A 19,957-nucleotide genomic window follows, 5' to 3' on the forward strand; every position below is an offset into this window, starting at 1 on the left:
TATTAATAATTTAAGTTTCAATTATTATCTATTTTTTGCATATTTTTATACATATTAACCAACGCTTCGTCTGTTTTCATTGAGTTGTTGCACGTTACCAAGCTTTGTTAATAAAGTTTTTAATTTTTTTTAAATCGTTGCTTTCCACAGACGGAGCAGTGGGAGGTACGTCATCAAGGTCGGGTGTCATATCGTCTCATAAACACGTCCTGGGTTCCTGAAAGCAGCCGTCGTGAAGCCGACAGTTATTGTGTAGTTTCCAGTCGAGTGCGCAGGATGTGTAGGCCCCAGCTGTCGAACAACGCGAAATGTAAGTTCAGCTAGCTTAGCTAGCATACTTCCACAGAAAAACAAACACACACATCTACACTCTTGTTTTTGTAGCTATGACGTAAATAACATTTCCGTCACTGTTTAGTATTTATTCGATCGAGTTTTCGCCCGATTGAATAAATACTAAACGGGGAAACTTTTTTATAACTATTTAAAATATGGAAGTTTTCTCTACACGCTACTTCCGTTATCTACACCTGTGTTAGCAGGCGACGTCTGGTTATAATCGAGTGGATTTGATCGCTAAATGAATTTCAACTCCAACCAAGAATAATTTAACAAATACGACATTTAAAGCCCTAATATATATTTTCCGTCAAGGGCGCAGCCATCTTTCTCTCACCTTAATGTTTATTCGCTAAATTTGAAGTCCTACTACAGTGAGGGCACGAGTTTTCTATTGGCCAGTTCTCATTAGTTTAGTTGTATGTGATAGGTGCGTTTCCCAGTGAGCGGTAATGATTGGTTCATGTTCGCGGAAGTTCATTAGCGTAAATCAATCAGATGTGCGTGTGGGCGGGTCCTGGCATCACCATAGTAGGGTCTTGAAATTCGCAGGTGGTTAATAAATTCGACCGATACGGCGGTGGGAACAATGAAAGGCAGGGGGGCAGTCGGGTGAAGATGGGGACAGACGAGCAGCAGGACGGACAAAAACGAAAAGGAAGGCAATACTGCATCGTTCATGGGTGTAAAAACGAGTTTTACGGTGTTAAAGGAAGTGGCAAAACCGTCCATTTCCACACACTTCCCCTGAAACGGAAAACAATCCTGCGGCGCTGGTTGGCAGCGCTGAACAGACACAGACCTCCAGCGAACACCGAGTCCAGGATTTGCAGTGAGCATTTTTTGGAGGAGGATTACGTAGAGAAGACGTCCTTTGAATCGGGCAGGCTAGTGACCAGCCGGACCAACAAACTCAAGCCCGACGTAGTTCCGTCTGTTTTCGGTTCCCCCTCCTTTGAACTGACCCCTGACCGCCATAGAGACGCGGCTGGAGAACAGCCCACCCAGACAGACGGGGGACATTTAAAACCCCCACCGTGTCAGCAGGTACCACCGCAACTATCACTGCAATTCACTAACATCACACAAACCTGACATGTACCAGTGAATATCTGAACGCGTTAGAATCGGTAGATATTTGTCTGATTGTTTATCCTTGGAAACCATGACAACGTAAAACCCAGTCAGAGTGATATTCAGGGTTGAAACCGGACTGATATTTTTAATTGATATCCTGTTCTGCTTGGGTCCACAGGACATCAGCGCTGTTGTTCCTCAAAGTAAACCCTCTTCCGCAGTCATGGATTCAGAAGGTAACACATACTGGTGAATCAATTACACATCATTTCCGTGTTTTTTCGCTACTTTATCAGGCTATTAATACCTGAGAGTGAGAAGCCTTGATTATTAGAAAGTGGATGAACGTCTCCCTCTAATCACATTTCCAACGTGAAACGAAACATGCCAACATCAAACAACAATTTCATGTTTGAGATTGTATATTTGGCGTTGGCTAAGTGATCCAGCGATAAGCGGAAATACGCTACAACATTAAGAAGCATAAATATGCCAAAATACTACCGTATGAATTGGTTGATTCTATGAAATTGACCTCTAAATGAATCAATTGTTGAATTGCATTCATTCTTCAATTAAGTTTCTGTTGACAAACTCCCTTCTGGGTCTCCTCACAGCCACTCCACAGCCTGTCATGTGTGAGGTCTGTGGAACATACTTTGAGACACGGAAAGGGCTCTCCAGCCACGCCCGCCTCCACCTAAGGCAGCTCGGAGTGACTCTGTCAGAGAGCAGTGGGGCTCCCATTGACCTCCTCTACCAGCTCATCAGAGACAGGGACGGTTCGCTGCCCGTTTTGAATGCTGCCTCCTCTGCAGCCGGGCCAAGCTCTCTCAAAAAGGCATCCCAGCAGGAGGCCAGCACATCCTTAGAACCGGAGGACAGCGCCTCCTACAGAGCAGGGGGTAAAGCCCTGACAAGTCCGCAGAAGGTGGATTATCAGGGGTCTCCATCCAGACCGAAAGAGTCGGCCGTCTCGTTTCCCCCCTCGTCTCCCTCTGGTGTGAGGCTGGTTGAGTCTAGAACAAGTGACAATCACCAAACCCCAACTAAACCGCTTTGGGCGCCACTTGAAACAGACGCCCCCATCACGTTAGGTATGACTGATCTTTTAATGAACATTTGAAAGCTGTGTCTGTGGTTTGTCTCGGTCATCCGGGTTAACAGGACTTGCAGGAGAAGCCTGAGTCCCCCCCCCCCCTTTTCCTCTTCCTCCTCCTCCTCCTCTTCCTCTTCCTCTGTTGAGGGGCTGCCGCTTCAGTTGACCATAGACAAATTTTTGCCCAACTATCCTCCCCATCCATTGCAATTTTTTGAAGCTTAAATTTCATTTGTACGACTGAACCATCATCTGAATGACTTTTGGGTGGCTCCGACCTCCCCTGTGGTGGGGTGGGGGTTACAGACAATAGGTAATACCTATCAAGGACTCTTAATTATGACTTAACTCCCCTGATGACTCCCACGAGGTCAGATATCTGGAACTCCTCTGAAACCTCTTGATTGAGAGGCGATCTTTTCCTACAAGAAAGATAAGTTAAAAGTTATGTGGAAAGCTCTGAGTGGAGCAGCTCCATGAGTAAGACTTGTTTGATAGTGTCGAGTCTTATATGGTTATTAATTTAGATGTTAGTAGTTCTCAGCTCTAATTGTGCCTGATAACCCTGTACTCTGTTTTCTTTAGATACTAATGATGAGGTGCACGTTTGCCAACTTTGCGGCTGCTGGTATGAGACACGCAGAGGCTTATCCAGTCATGCCCGCGCCCATCTACGCCAAATTGGAATCCCTGAAGGCGAGATCAAGGGCAGCCCCATCGATCATCTGTACCAGATCATGCAGGACGAGGACCTTAAACCCATTAGCAACAAGCAACCGGAGGAGCCCCCCGCAAAAAGTCCTCCCGGCTCCTCCTCCAAACGTCCCTCCAGTCTGTCCTCGTCGCCGGCATCTACTCCTAGCAAGCGTTCAAAAACATCGACGGACTGCAGTTGTATTTTGTGCGGAGAGGGGTTTGAGAATCGAAAAGGCTTGGCCAGTCACGCTCGTTCTCACCTCAATCAGCTGGGAGTGACTGACCTGCTGGGGAAAACGTCCGCCATTGAAACTGTCAAAGAATTGGTTAGTAGCGGCATGCTAGAAGCCGTCCACCCGTCCAAACCAAAGTGTACAAGCGGTGCCCCAGCAGGACCGCCCCCAGCAGCCAAGGATCTCTGTCCAGCTCCGAACCAGTCGTGGACCTCTTTTCCCTCCACGTCTGTCAACCCGAGCCCTGCCAAGTCTACTCCTCGACCCCCTGGTAACAAAGCCCCAAAGGCTAAGAAAGGCTTCCGGCTAGCGGTGGACCCCCTCCAGAGGAAGCCCAAGCCAGAACCTGAGGAGGTTGAGGTGTCTGTTCCTGATAAACGATCTGGCACCAACAACAATTCTCCAGTGCAGCAGTCGCCTCCTGCTGCTGCGGCTCTAAAGTCTGCAGGTGCCGGTAAGCGGAGGAATAATCCTTTAAATGAGATGGTAGTTTTTATTTCTGCAGGTTACAGCTGAGTTACCGTCTGTTTTAACTTTCAGTGGGTTTTGAATGCAGCCTCATAATTATGCCCCTGCTGTTCCTCTGTCTCTTCCACAGATGTGCATTCACCACCAACTGTCCTCTGTGATTTCTGCGGTCAGCTGTTCGACACCCGTAAAGCCCTGTCGTGCCACGCCCGCGCCCATCTGCGCCAGCTCGGCCTCACGTGGTCGATCAAAACATCGCCCATCGATCTCCTCAAAGAGGTCATGAGTCAAGGTGCAGACGGCAGGAAAGAATCTGGCTCGTCGAGACAAACCATGTGGACCCCTCAAAGCTCCAGGAGAGCCCCAGAGAGCCAGTCGTTGGATGCCAATCCTGCACCCTGCACCTCGCCTCTAGATTATTCTATGAAGGAAAAACCTACTGCTGCCAAGAGCGGCGCGTCCCACGGAGGTAAGACAACAAGGACATTGTCTCGGTGTCTGACCTTTCACGTCAGGACAGCAGCCGAGTTTTATAATGTTGAATCACACGTAGCGTCTTCACTGGAGTCGATCCAGTGCCATAAATACAAGACCAGCATGAGTTACGTGTCAACCACTCTGGAGATTAATAAACCTGTCTAAAATAACTGTATTTCACGTCATTGGTTGGCCTCAAGCAGGCCTGAGTGGGACAGACAGGATCGTGAATTTAGGATCAGATTGCTTTTGTATTTCTTGGCAGTGCTGCCTCAGTTTGTGCTACATTTACTGTAGGAAATGCACTTGATTTCCCCTTTAGGCTCCATGACTGTGCTGTCCCTGTAACGTCTGTATTTCACTTACTGTATTTTATTTTATTTGGATCCCACAAATAAACAATAGTGAGGATAAATCACTCTGTATGAAGTTTACTGACAGGCGGGAACACATCACGAATCCTAATTTTGAACCTTGAAAGTCTCTTCCCCGGTAAGACACACACGATATGTCATTTGTCACAAAGTTTATTGCATTTTTATTTCAAAATCTCCCTCCTTTTGTTGTGTCAGACACATCCTGTGAGCTTTGCGGCTTTGATTTTGAAAACCGTAAAGCGCTGGCCAGTCACGCCCGGGCCCACCTCAGACAGCTGGGAATCGTAGAGTGGAAGGCGGACGGAGCCACTTCACCCATTGAACTCCTCAGCGAGTTGATCCGTAAGGACCCGGTTAAGGTGGCGGCGATAACCCAACGTTATCGTACGGGAGACCTTTACATCAAGAAGGTGAGCTGTGCTCCAAAACAAACAATCCTAGTGTTCTAATGCCCATAAATAATAATGAAATAAGCATTTGTTCTTTCTTTCCCAGAGAGCTGCTGCTTCACCCTCCCTGTCGACAGATTCAGATTCCGTCTCTATCGGCAGCCTGAAGCATTCAGAGCACAAGATACGCCGAGAGGGCTTGGGTCCCGCCTTGTTCAGGCAATCACATGGCCACTCTCAGACTGCTGCAACCCACGCCGAACCCCATGTTCGCTCCCCAAAGGGTGAGAGATAAAAAGATGGCTGGAAATGCGTATTCTCTTACCGATAAACAAAGTACAAGACGTTTTTCCCCACACCTCACTCCAGGAGTTTGTGTTGTTTCAGGAGTCCATCCACCCAAACACGCAGTGCCTTCACGCCAGGAAAATCAGGACAGCAGCTACCAGCAGCCATCGCGGTCAGGAAGCATCCCTGCTATGCTGCCCAAGCCCCCACTCACCCCACTGGTCAAACTGGTGGGCAAAATCTACTCCCTCAAGTGCAGGTTTGTCTAAGACGCACACAAAAGAATCACATTAGCGTTCAGTGGGTGATACCGGCTCAGGATTTTTGCATTTACCATCGTTTTCCTCTTTCCTCAGGTTCTGTGAGGAGGAGTTCCACGGACCTCTGTCGGTTCAGGAGCGATGGATCAGACACCTACAGAAACACATCATGTCGCTGGGCTACAAAGGCAAAGCTTCTCCGCCTGCCACACCGGTGGCCGCTCCGGCATTGGTCCATCCGGTCGCTGTCTAGTCTGCTAAATCTCACTGTGATAAAACAAAGTCATGCTTTCTAAACACCATGTCAGCATCTAGACGAGAGGGAGTCACCTGTTGATCTGTTTGTGTGATTATTAACACAAAAAAAAAGCAAGTCAAATGTTCCCTTTTAGTCCTACAGAGGGCAGCAGTGAGCCACATGAAGGAAACTGCTAAATTATCCACTCAGGTAAATTCCACTGTAACAATCACTGGAAGCCAGTTCGTCTCTTATTTTAATTCTCACTCCAGTCATCCTGTGAATCGTTCTGTCTGTTTGTATAAGAGATAAATTCGAATATGAATGTTGCCATTTTTAGCGGCAACCTTCTCTGTTCTGAGTAACCTGATGTCACCATATCACTGTGGTATTCCTCTTTTCCTTGATGGGCTTTATACTGAATTAACTTAACTTCTTTTAAGTATTTAAATCCTGAAGGATTTTTCCTAATGTTTTTGAATAAGATAAACATGATACCAGTAGAGGCGCAGAATTTGTTTCCAAAAACAATTTGATTTGGGGCAAAAAAAAAAAGAGGGATAATTTTAAAATCAAGGCTTCAAGGTGTAACTACTACTCATGTGCTGTTTTTCTGGTCTTTTTATATTTGTTTTTTAAAATTATTTCTGTAAAATAAATATCTTATTTAATTTTGTTGTCTGTGATTTATGACGTGGCTCTGCTGTTGGTCGTGATTTTAAGAAGGAGGAAGAAGAGGAATGACATGCGCTAAAAGTTTTCTCAGGGGCTGTTGATGGCTGCTTTCTTAACCGCACCACAAGGCCCTGTCATTTTATCAGCGAATAACTTCAAATGTCCATCTAAACATTTTTAGTCTCTAGCATAACCCAGAAAAGTCAATATTCCTCCATGAAGCTTCAACTCAGCAACATCCTGGAGCGGATCCCTCTGTCATTAGAGTGTATTAACAGGATTAAACTTAAATGGATATAATTTAATGTAAGGTATACAGAGCTTGTTTGAATATTAAATTACTTGTTTGATGTTTAAACAAATTGTGTATGCAGATAAGAAAAAACAGGTTCCTCTTCTAAAGAGATCCTCCTCAGCTTTAGCTCATGTCAGCAGAGAGAAACAGTTGTGATTGGTTGACAGTGAATTAATATAACGTTACACACTCTACAGCCTAATAGAAACGCGCCTCGATGTTTTCTAAACATTTGATTCATAGGTGTAGTCTTTCTATACAGCTAAAACAATCAGTTGCTTCATCAATAATGCAAATATTTCCAGGCTTCAGCTTCAGGAATTCAATTATTTAAATAGTTTAAATTGATCTTTTGTATTAATTCAATTCATGCTTTCTTACGGTGTCCATTTGGGTTCTGGGTGAGTTTGATGCCTACTATGTTCACGATGAATCAGTATTTCTGCTGTTTCGTATCCACAGATGCTCCTGTCAGTCAGTTCTCACCTGGGGGGTTGGGAGGTGGGGGGGTCTCAGCCTCCCCCACCATCACTGATGGATAAATCTTGTGTCTGCTGACGTTCTGGCTTTCACTGAGGCATTGATTTATAACACCTGACCACACCTGTTAAGATGGTTGCTACGGCAACAAACAACAACTGTTGGTTTGGAGACAAAAACAAGACTCACTCCAAGAGCGAGGGCAGGTTATGAGCACATCTGTTTTCCTGGGCTTTGGGTTTAGGAGGTTCTGGTTTAATAACTGACTCCAACTCATGGCCCTCGGGTTTTAAAATCGGACCCTGGACGGTCTGGTGCAATTGCTTCATTCTAGTAGCCAAGATTGATCTTTATATGACTCCTCTGGACTAGTCCACAGGCATGAATCCCCATTAATACATTATTTTTTATTATGTTCTCAATGTTGTTTGAATTTCAGTGACATTCTGGGTTTTTAATTGATTTTCTAAAGGTTTATCCTTTTTTTTTCTCTAGCAGAGAAAATTATTTCATGTGTCTAAAATTCCACCTTCATTTTTCAACCTGTCATAAAATTCAGATGTAGGGCAGAAATGTTGGAATTAACCTGAGGTGGAGTTTGTGCAGCACAGATACGACTGAGAGTTCTCATTAATCTTATTGGTGCCATCTGTGCATTTCTTGTTAAGACAAAATATGATGACAGGGAACTGACCTGCACCTCTGTTTGCAGTTCAATCCTGTAAGCATGAATCATTTCTGCAGTTTTCAGCATGAAATTAATACAGCAAAGTCTTCAGATTTATCACATGCAACAAGAGCCTTATTAGTAATATTTCTTTATTGTGATATTTAAAAAATACTTGATAGAATATTTTCTTGGCTTTTTAGGATTCTTTCTTTGTTTTTTGCTGCAACGGGAGGGGATTAAGTGAATAAGACTTTCTTTCATTCCTGAATTTATGTCGACTATGACTCAATGTCTGGAAGTAATTTTTTACCCAACAAGATTTATGGTATGTTTTGGGGCTTGGCTGAAATTGGACTTTTCACGCTTCCCAATACAGGCTCGGAGAGGACGGATTTCCCGGGAAAGCGTATCTGAATGTTTTTCCTGTTTGTAATTACTTTTATTTTTTGTAGTTTGATATTTCCCTCATTAAATGATTTTGAACATGTGGTGCTTCAAGGGCATATTTTGACTTTTGTGAGCATGCTTGCATGAAGTCATTAAGCTCTTGGATCGCCGTCTGACTTTGCGGTTTATTCCTCTGTCATGCTCCAGCGCTGACACAATGACCTGGTGAGTGGACCACATTTGGAGGCTCGGGTTGCAGATGTTGCACCAATAAGACTGCATTGACCCAGGCATCAGAGACCTGTGCGGGCACCATGTATCTCTTCTTGGGGCCTCTCAGAAGACCTCACTCCTGTGTTGGGTTCCCTAGAGGTCCTGGAACAGAATCTAAAACCCAATTACTCAAAGAAACTCCAGCAAATTACAATGGAAAAACACGTCACTTACAGCCAAGATGATGTTTGGAATAGAGCCTAGACTCAATTCCGCACAATTCAGCTACATAAGAAATTAACAAGAAAGAGCTGTGGAAAAAGAAGCCCAATAGATGCAACAGGATCAGACATGAGACAAAAAAAAGCTGAGACTCTTCTTCGGACCCTCAATAAAGAGCAGAACAACATGAATCTACAATAGCGGTGCAACATCACACCATTAATGTCTTCATTCAACAATTCATCGCCCCCTGCGATGACGTTATATTACAGCATTATTATTATTCATGATAAAAATGCTTTCTTTTTGTCCAAATCAGAACAAACTGCATCTAACAAAATTATGATTTTGATAAATTTCTGAGAGTGGGTATTGGAAGACAGAAGGGTTTTATAAATTCCAAGTCTTATCCTAGTTCAGATGTGGATTCTTGAATTTTTATGTTTTTTTCCAGTATCATGAAAAAAACAAAAACTGCAGGCCAGTAAAAAATATCCAGACGTGGACGAGTCACAGCGTTTTATTGTTTACAGCTGGAGGGATATTAAAAGATATAAAATAATAATGCATAAGTCATAAGCTACTGATGATAGACACATCAGTAGATTCCAAACACTAACGCTAAGGAAGTATGTATTACTTAATTTGGCATAAGGATGTGAGTAAAGCATGGTGTGCAATGATGCAGTGACTTATGATCCCCTCAGGGCGATATAAAATTTAAAAAATGCATGCTCACTCTTCATTTATCAGATGCTGACAAAAATCTCTTTTATATGAGAGAAGTATTTGTGATTGTTCATGTTTTACTGACGTTAGCAGTGGCAAAGGTTTGCACAACCTGACTGCTCTCTGGTTTAAATAAATCATTTCTTTACCGGCAATGAAAAACAATGAAAAGACATTACACATATATCCATTGGTTATATATGGACATTAATTATGACATCCTTAAGAATGAAAAGTTTCCTCGACACTACAGTGCAACAGATATAATGACTCAGCAACACTGTCAGCAATTAGAAAAGTAATTGTAATAAATGATGTTGTGAGGACTGAGATTTACTTAAAGGATGAAAATGATTGTCTGTAAGGAAAAACGATCCTTTAAAAAAAAAAAGCCAACCTAATATATCAGAGCTCTGACCAGCTCCTTTTTGGTTTCTTACTACAGTATCTGTTAGTTCTGCTGGATCTTTCTGTAGGACTCAAACACGACCTTTGGACGGTACATGATTCCCATGACGTTTTGAGGCCAACAGAATATTTCTTCTCAGTCGGCGGTGGCACGATTGATGTCGACACGTTTACGGCTCGTGGCATTAAAACTTCTGGCTTGATATGAAGGCAGGCTGTGGAGGTAATGACATTTACATTCATACTCGTGTGGAATAGAAGAAATGATAAAAGCTTACTCGAAGCAACAGCAAATTGTTTTGGCTTCAGGTGATGTAATAGGGCTGCTTCTTTCCTCCTGAATGTCATTTTTGTATATTTAGAAGAACGTAGAGTCCAGATCCATCTGACTTGTGAATAAGGGCTGGTTGTGTCTCTTGTTAAATATTCTCAGTGTGACCATATAAACCATGTTGGGTCCCTGACAACAGGCCCCCGCTTTCACTACAATAAATATCCTCTGAATAATCCACCACATTTTCCAGGACTCCTTTCAAGCTACGAATCTTGGATTCTTGATTTGTTCCTGGTGCCTCTCCTCCAACAGCAACCCTCTACTATAACCACACATGGTGGTGGTGGGGGGGGCTGTATTCCAGATCAATTAAATTGAAATTAAGAGTTTAAAAAGTTGATCGTCCAAGTTTTAGCTCTATGTCAGAGGATGTGTGACTCTGATGATGACTCAATCGTTCTCCAAACCAGTGTGACACCTCTAACAGAGGAAACGCTTTGGAATTAGAGAATCTATGAAGCGCAAAACCATTAGTCAGCACTTTTCACACCCAGGGCAGAAGCCACCACTTCAACCTGAAGGACATGGAATCCTCTCTTAACATTCAACTATGAAACATGAATGTTAGGATTAGGGTTTATTTATGAATCAAGATGTTTGTTTGGTTTTTTTTAAAACATCAATTTAATGTCTCTTTTCCAATTCTGCTGTTTAATTCCATGCATGAGATCACATTTTTGATCCATGAAACATGAAACACCACAGCAGCAAAAGTGCAGAAGAATGTTGACCATATGAAACACGAAATAAAAAGTAGTTGCTTAAAATTACGCTCATGTCAAGCCTTAACACGTATTACGGCTGTGTGGGAATTGGGTTGCCAGGTTTGAAGAGTGCACAGAGCTACTGTTTGTCACAGCTCTGGATCAAACCGGATCACTTCTCCTTTAGGTTTTCATACCTGAACAGGAATCAGTGGTCAGGAGCGATGCTGGAATAATGACGGATTGGAAGAGGCAGGAGACAAAAGTGATCTCCAGGAGACTTTTCCTGTAGGATTCCAAACAGACCATGAGCAGGTGGGGTCAGATCGACTGGCCAGTGGGACTCAACCTCATGTTGTGTGTTCTGATGCGTCCGTTTGGTTTGCACTTGTTCTCATTAGCGACCCGCCGTGTGAAGGATGATATTTAGAACCACGCTGACAAACGGTGACGTCCAAATATTCAAACTGATAGATTAAAATCTGCGCTGTGAAGTTTCTTCCTGTAACCGATGCGTCTTTTTACTCTACGGTCTGACTCAGCCAAAAGCATTCCAGGACGGTCAGAGTGTGTAGTATAGCTGGGGGGGGGGGGGTAGTTCTGTGTATTTCACTCATCCTCACATACACTATGTACAGTATGATGGTTCATATGAGGATGAACAACAGGATGCACAGTCACACTGTAAAACACACTGGGAGACAAAATTATAGTCCCCCAAGTCAGGTGTTCCCCCAAAGTCATCGTTCATTAAAATCCAAAATACTGTGTAATCCTAAGGCTTTACTTTCCATTTGTACAGAACAGCTCAAGTCCTTCCATCAATACGGTATCTTAGCAACGATCAGGGTGGAAACAGAACGAGGGTCGTTCCCAACGACATCATTCAAAGCATCAAACAGGACTGAACGGTTAACTTTGGTCGCCGACAAAAGATTGCATTACATCTACTAATTTTTAAATGTCTGCACTTGTCTTACATCTTCCCACGATGCTTTGTTGTTTCCAGTTAAAACAATTTATTCCCCTAAATAATGGCTTTGTGTTTTGTGACTTCTCTCAGAGTTGCTGCATGTCACCGTTAGATACTATTCAGAATTCTGCTGTAAATTGACGGTAAAGTTTTAGAGTGCAGCCAAGGACGGTCCAGTTGATGAGTCATGAGTCAGGCAGCGAACAAGTAACACACACATGCACGGGTATTCTGGGAGGAAGGTGCAGTCTGAAATTAATTGTAACCTCAGCATTAATTAACGACTTAATTCAAAATGCAACACCTTCTTTATCTTTATTTAAACACTCTGAAGTCACACAGGGTTATTTTTAACCTCACATTTAACGTCCCACTTTTCTGAATAACAACTGCTTTGTGTGACATATTTGTAATTCTCACATCATTTGCTGTCTAAATTTTGGAGCTTGTACATAACACTCAATGACACTGTATTGTGTCACATAAACACACGACTCCTCCACGGTGCTGTGAGGCTCTCCAGGATAGAACCAGCTCCAAATATGGACGCCAAAAATATTGGGAACTGACCAAAATCTGTGAAAGCTCCCGACTTGATTTTATTTCTGTGCTGTTTATACTGAAGCCTCTTTTATTCGCCTTGATCGGGGTTTGGCCGGCAGGCAACGGTTGACTCACATTATTTCATAACAGATTGTTCAGCCTCGGCTTCCATTTGTCTTGCCGTGTTCTGCTAGTGATACATGTTGAGCTCCGTCTCTATGGAAGAGCCCTGGTGGAATATTAAGCTTTGTTAAAGCTGGAAAAACACGCATTAAGATAAGAGTATTTATTATTTATAGCTTTATATCTAATAGTAATAAAACCATCACATCAGAAGATGAACCACTCAGATACAAGGACACGCTAACTGATAGATTAGATTAACCGCTATAACCAGATAACGACCACCTATGACTAGACAAACCCTCTATGAAGCCCCAGAGGTCGCATGCAGACCCTAATGACCTTTTGCTGATGACCTCAGTTAGTCTCATTGAAGTCAGGCCTCTATTGACAGACCTGTTAGTGGAGAGTAATTCATGACGTGCCTCGGCTGCAAGACGATCACAAACGGATCGATCTGATCGGATTCAAGGCAGAACTGCCTTCATTATGTCAAAGAAAGATGGAGGCTGACTATTCTTTAACAAACCAGGTTGCTAAAAGGAACAAAGCGATCCTGAACGCCACTGCCGAGAAAAAGTGTCACTACCACATCTGGAAGTTTCTTCAGTGTCTTCTAAATTTTCCCAAACATGTGAAAAATGACTGTTTCAGGACAGTCTGCACCTCCACGCTATTGATTTGTAATGATTTATAAAAGCAGACCCACCCAATGTAACAGAAAAAGAGAACAAAACATTGAAATGGCTGCAGATCGGGGTTTTTTTTCCTGCTTTTCATCACCTCATTTGACCTCCCTCCTTCCTTTTCCCCTTCTGTCGCTCCTCTTGGATCAGTGATTCATGCATTCAAGTGTTTCAGAAGCCCATGGAGGGCTGAGGTCTCAGGTCAAAGTTATCAGTGTGGTTGTGAAATATTTTTAAGGCTTTAGAGGACAGTTAAACCCCACAAGAAAAAAAAAAGCCCCACCCATGCTGCACACATTTTTGTCAGCTTGAGAAGCCTGCAATAAACTGGCAACTTATCCAGGGTGTACCCAGTCTCCGGCCATGGTCAGCTGGGATAGGGTCCATCTTAAACTTGCGACCAGGATCTGGAGAAACAGCTGAAGATGAGATGATTCAGAAGCGTTTTGAAATAGAAACTGACCCTCAAAAGACTTCCAACCCCCCCCATGACGCTCTGGACACGTCAAGCGTTCTGTTCTCACACCACAGTTCTGGAACAGCGGCTTGATTTTATGTGGTGAGGTAATCCTGAGGCTTCTCTCTGCACACCGACAGTAAACATCAGCTGCAGCCAGAAAATTAATATTATGTCAGAACCACTCCAGCATTCACAGCGGGTAATAAGGATGTGACCTGTGACCTCCTACGTTAATGACGATGACGTGATCACCCTTAAATTAAAACTGAACTCAGACGTTCTGGTTCAGATAATTCTCTCAGACGTTTGTACAACAGTCAGGTTTTTCACTCTTGCAGCGGTTTGGCATCAGATTTCTCTCCTGCTGGAAATCAGATCATATTCCTGGTTTGCTTGAAAACATGGAACTAACAATCCGATTACATATTAACATCATCGGCTTTACTCACATCAACCTATGAGTTTTTAACTTTTTTTTTGTGAAAAGCTTCTACATTATGCACATCTTTCACTGGAATGGCTGCCATCTTTTCCGTTTGCAAAGCATTCTGGGATTTTCTACAGCAGCCTTCTCGTCGTTTGTTTTGAGTCTGCATCTGCAGACGACCACTACCCAACGGGGCAAGGCTAATGGGTGGATTTGAATCGGAACTTCAAACTTCTTCCGCTCCAAATTTCGAAATATTGACACAGATATGAAATTTTACTGCGTATTGAAAATGTTAAAGCTGATTTAATTCATGCCTCACACCCACCCTGCAACGTCTTCAGGTTTTAACCATCATCATGATGGAGACGGCTTGAATACACATCCGCTTTAGATCGGCCTCAGATGTTGTCAACACCCACATAATTACAGCATCATCCAGGATTTAGGCTCCAACAGACCCATAGGGTGGATGTTCTGCAAATATGGGCCCAAAACCAAATTAATTTCCTGAGCGGCTTCAAAGGCTAAATCTAATAGTTTAACGTTCATCTCTCAATATGAGCTTCACTTTTAGATTGTTAAACCAAAAGAAAAACACATCATTATCTTCCCTAATAGTTTATTATTTGTCCTCCGAGGTCTGCTTATATTTTTATTACCTGTTCGCCCTTCAAGGATAGATTTTTCCCTCCCAAAGTTCAGATTTCCAAAGAATGTCTGAGTAAAAAGAGCCAAAAGGAAAATATTTCATGGGGTTGGTTATAATATGGTCCATCTGGATGTTACACACTCAGTCGGGGCAGTTTCACTTCCTTAGCAGCGCTGATTAGAACTTATCTCCTACTTATATTTCTTGCTGTCTTTTAGGGACCTTAACCCAGACGGTTGTGGTTGGGACAGTTCAGCTACAGATGCTTTCCCCTCATGCTCTGGTTTGTTCTTCAAGCGTGAATTTATGTAAATGTTCCCTGAGCACCAATCCGACTCATTAGTATCACTAAAACAGACTTTAACATAATAAAACAAAGTTACACAAATGCGTACGGGTCAGACATACGGTCTTCCTCCTCTGGCTGAGGAGGAAGATGAGGTCAGCCTGAGGACGGTGTGTGTGCTCCACATCCCGTCAGACGATACGCGACACACACTGACCGCTGGAACAGACGCAGAGAGGACAAATGGAGGCCGACCTCTGGCGGAGCGTCTCGCTGCAGTCATCAGATACATCAGCATTCATGACGTTCATGTTTGGAGTGTTAGAATCTGATATCTGACTGTGAAATCACCCCGTGATGAACTGATCACTAATCCCTGCTCACATGAGTCCCGTAGAAACATCAAGAATGTCCTGGAAGCCTCAACTGTTCAGATTGAGATTATTATTCATTAGTTGCTTCTCTCTTTGGACCGAATAACGAAGCTTTTCTACCTTCTAGACTTGATCCGATGTGACACAACCAGCAGCTGTGGAGAAAAACCCTCTTCTGGAGTTCTTCACTGTGTTCCACTGAGTTACTGTTACTGAGAGTTTTAAATTCCCAATGCAAGAAAACACAATATGTTCTATTCTGAATTTGGATTCACATTAAAACAGGTCTGTGTGAAAACAATGAGACGTATAATAACATTTAGAATCAGTAGTTTTTAACATCACGAGCATTTACAAGTTAAATATCCCGGTTATGTGTCATCGCTCTTTAATCTGGTGGCTGACGTTGTTTTTCTGGAAACATCTAACACTTTGTTTATTATCATGATGCCTCTTTTGGCCTGCAGATCGTCCAGATGATTGGGATTAGCTGTACCTGCAGGTCTTCTGACAGCTGGTGAGTCAGGACAATTTACTCCAACTGGATCGCTGCAAAGGTAAGAACTGCTCTCTGCCTCTGGGGTTCACAACATCTGAGGCCCGACCCGCTCCAGCTTCACCGCGAGGCAAACACGACTTCTGTCTCTTCCCGGTGAACATATTTCATAAAGTAATTAAAATAAAAGCAGTAGAGATCTACGACCTGTTATATGCTGTCCCTAAGGTCTATATTCTAACACATATTTTATAGTTTGTGTAAATTAAATGTTAAGTTGTCATCCTCCGTCTCCCTGATGAAGTCCAGGAGTTCCAGAGAAATGCAGTTAGTTCAGGTTTAGGTTTCTCATAAGTTAAGACTACATTTAAATAACAGATACTGTTCACAACCGGTTTTTCTGTTTTACATGTCTTTACAGAAATTACATTTGTCAAACTCAGCCAGTATTTTAATCCTAATCATTTATTCCGTCATCACTGCTTCAAGCCCTCCTGCAGAAATACCAGGGAGAAGAATAGATGAACGAGTGACTGGAGAAGAGACGTTCAGACTGGAGGTAAATGCAGTGGCGTTACCAACACAGTTGGTCCACTGTGGGGCCACTGTGTCACCAGAGGATGTCCCGTTGCTCAGGGAGGACTTCGTTGAGTAGGGTTTTTTTTGTCTCGAATGAAGCAGGAGTTCCACATCCCGTCTAGCGTCACACGATGGTGTGCTGACAGATTTATTGCGCTCGCCTTTCTGCATCACTGCTCAGGCTGATGAACGCAGGACAACCACCAAGGCCTTTATGGTTTGGAGTGAAGATGAATCCTATTTCATCACCTCTGTGACACTGAAGAAGAAATGAAACTGGAAATGGAGGAAAGGACCCAGAATAAAGAGATTCTCAAATTCCACAGCAACCTGTCCCTGTTCCTGATGGGGCTGTAAATCCCATAATGTGCAGACCTAAGAAATGACAATGCTCTGTAATATTGCTGCTCTATTCGTCTGGTCAACACTCATCAGCCTCTTTACCAACTGGTCACTTCTACGGATTCTACGGATAAATATTGAGCTGTTATTAAAATCAATAAGTCAGACAGGATAATTGGCGGACAAAGATGTTTAAATACATTTTTTTCCCTGTTAAAAGAGTTTTGGGGGGAGTTGTTCCTTATCCGATGTGAGGGTCATACTGCTCGCAGTGCACAAAGGTCAGAGGTATATCGTCCATGTGCAGATTGTAAAGCCCTTTGACACATTTAATGTGAATCTGGGCTATATAATAAACTATAAATATAAATATAAATAAACTTGAAACTTGAAATATATTTTATTACTTATATAAAACTAAAATCACAGCTAACAAACAAAACACAAAAACTTTTATTATCATTAGAAATAAGATGGATTTTTTTAATTGTTCAAATGATCACAGAAAAATACACTGCCCGGCCAAAAAAAAGTCACAGTTTGGGTTTCAATAAGCAAATTGCATTGTTACGATCAGGGGTTGCTTCGGTTGGTCAAATCTAGGCTCAGCAATATTATTCAGCAAAAAAATTAAGTCAGCTGATTATCTGAATGTACTGGAAGACCAGGCAATCCCATAAATGGATTTTTTTCTCCCGGATGGCACGATCACATTCCAGGACAACAATGCCAAAATTTATCGGACTCTAATTGTGTATTTAAAATGTCATGTGTGTGTTAATAAAAAGTAAAGCTGACCATTTTAACAGAATACAGAAAGAATCCTGCATCCATTTGGATTTACCTTCAAATCTACTGAAGCTAAAATCCGTTAGAGATGCTGCTGTGACGATTTATGACGTCAACCATGTTATTATTAGGTTAAATATTTCTCTTTCATCAGCAGAAAACAATCAGAAAAATACAACTACAACTCAAATGGTTGTTTCCTGTTCACATATTGAATGTTTGTCTTCATTAGCCTATATTGAACCATTTGGCCTTCAACTGATAAATATCATGAACATCTGTCCGTGATCAATAACCAACAGCTCACAAAAAACCAATCTGTAAATGGTTGTTTCAGCAGGCCTACTGATCTGTGTGTATAGCATGCATGGGTTGATCGGTTGTGTGTTTGTGTCGTCATCTATTAATAACGTCTCTGCTGATTTGATCAGCAGGCTGTGGTTCTTAAATCTCGCTCTGCGGCAGACCCACTGCAATTACCTCTTCCAACCATTTGTTCCCACTGACACGACCTCTCATTAATCACAGCGCTGAAACGCAAACATCAGCACAGCAGCAAAAGCCCGCGACCCTCATAGAATGATGGCGGTGTGAGTCTCCCACTACCGTTCTGCTAATGTCCATCCTCAGCTGCTGAATGGCAATGAAACATTTCTGGCCTTGTTCTTTCTTTTCCCGAATCAGAGAAATGGGAGTCGTGTTTGTCAAGAAACACATAAATAATGTCCTGCACCCCTATGATTTATGTTTTCCATCAGCATCCATGCATTCTAACTCCAGACCTACCCGTTCAGATCAAATCCTGGGATCTGAACCTAAGCCATAGCTCAGCATAGGTTTAGTTTGGCTGGAGCAGAGTGGGAAGAATTTAGGGCGTGCATCGATAATTTACCAGTGATGAGGGTTCAGAGTGATGAGAAGCAACAGAAACATCACAGGTTTACTGTCTGTGAAGACCACAGGAAGGAAATCTTTAAGATTTCACTTCACTGGACTGCATTTGAGAAGAAAGAGATCCCTCACTGGAGGATTTCTGAAGTTCACATGTTTAGCTCTGATTAATGGAAAATACCATCTTTCCACAGACTTGGATTCAAATCTTTCTTGATTTAAAGTTTTGGGTTTTTTTCTTTTTTTCCCTTCTTCTTCAGGTGTACAAGGGAATTCTGTAGCATGCTGTGAAACGGCACTTCATTTGACAGCGGTAAATAGAGATTGAATCTTAATTTGTAGTTGAAATGTTTCTTTAGTCATTGCTAAGTTATCATTGCTGTTACCTCCTCTCAGTAATTCAAAGATAAATCAGCATAATATAACTTTTTTCCTAATAATTTTGACCTTAACCACAAACATTAAAATCTTCTCTCCATCCTTGGACATAATTCATCTTAATATTCCATCCAAACAACACAGTGAGCTCGTTTTAACCATCAGCTTTGGATGCAGGAGAGGCGACTGTTATAAAACTCTGTATAATTGGACGTGCCCCCCCCCCGCCTCCCCACCCCAGACCACACAGTAAGACAATATGACCTCTGGGCTGCAGTGGGACCAAGAGACGGTGGAGGAGTGGGTTTGTCTCTTTGGCTGAATATTATCAGTATGCCTGTTTCATATCTGACAGATGACGTTTGTGCACATGTGAAAATTATTAAGAGGACTGCATGGCCTTTAAAAAAATGTGAGATAGTGCGATTCCTGGTAAATCAAACTCCTGCCTGCTTCCAGCTACTGAAATGGCAAGGAGCGCTTCATCACCTTGATGCACAGGCCCCAAACTGTGGGTTTTGGCAAAAGGAGTGATTCAAGGAACCATTGAGTGTTTGCAGTGGGAGGGAATTTTGGTATTGATGCCAAGAAGGAATATTTGTGAGCATACACAACAAAAAAACCGACTGAGATACAGATCACTCTCTAAACTTCTCAGAAGAGCTCGTCCATCTTGAATACGTCAGAAGACATCAGAGGAAAGGGAACCGGGGCAGAAGGAGCCTCAGACCCATAAACCCCAGACTGCACTGGAAGAGCCGATGGTCATCAGAGGCCAAACGTAGAAAAAGTAAGTCAGGGTAACAACATCTCCTCTCAAAAGAGGAGGAAAAGCGGACATGGCAGCCAAACACTGGATTGTTAGTCTAACGAGACAAAAGGAAGGAAGACTATCAGACC

At 42.7% G+C, this 19,957-nt stretch overlaps 1 protein-coding gene across 5 annotated transcripts; it reads left to right on the forward strand.

Annotated features, from left to right (window-relative positions):
* Window positions 1-160: 160 nt before the first annotated feature.
* wiza (WIZ zinc finger a) lies at window positions 161-6,612 on the forward strand. 5 transcript variants are annotated; one of them, XM_068322324.1, is made up of 9 exons: window positions 171-310; window positions 1,595-1,652; window positions 2,034-2,513; window positions 3,101-3,898; window positions 4,043-4,381; window positions 4,962-5,176; window positions 5,262-5,439; window positions 5,543-5,702; window positions 5,800-6,612. In XM_068322324.1, exons 2-9 carry the CDS (start codon window positions 1,640-1,642, stop codon window positions 5,954-5,956), a joined length of 2,340 nt encoding a protein of 779 aa, XP_068178425.1. In that variant the 5' UTR covers window positions 171-310; window positions 1,595-1,639; the 3' UTR covers window positions 5,957-6,612. The 5 variants fall into 5 exon arrangements, with proteins under 5 accessions (XP_068178427.1, XP_068178425.1, XP_068178428.1 ...); XM_068322323.1 differs by lacking the exon at window positions 171-310 and adding an exon at window positions 324-1,386; XM_068322327.1 differs by lacking the exon at window positions 2,034-2,513.
* The last annotated feature ends 13,345 nt before the right edge of the window (window positions 6,613-19,957 follow it).

Source organism: Antennarius striatus, chromosome 8, assembly GCF_040054535.1.
Source record: "Antennarius striatus isolate MH-2024 chromosome 8, ASM4005453v1, whole genome shotgun sequence".
Lineage (NCBI taxonomy): Eukaryota > Metazoa > Chordata > Actinopteri > Lophiiformes > Antennariidae > Antennarius > Antennarius striatus.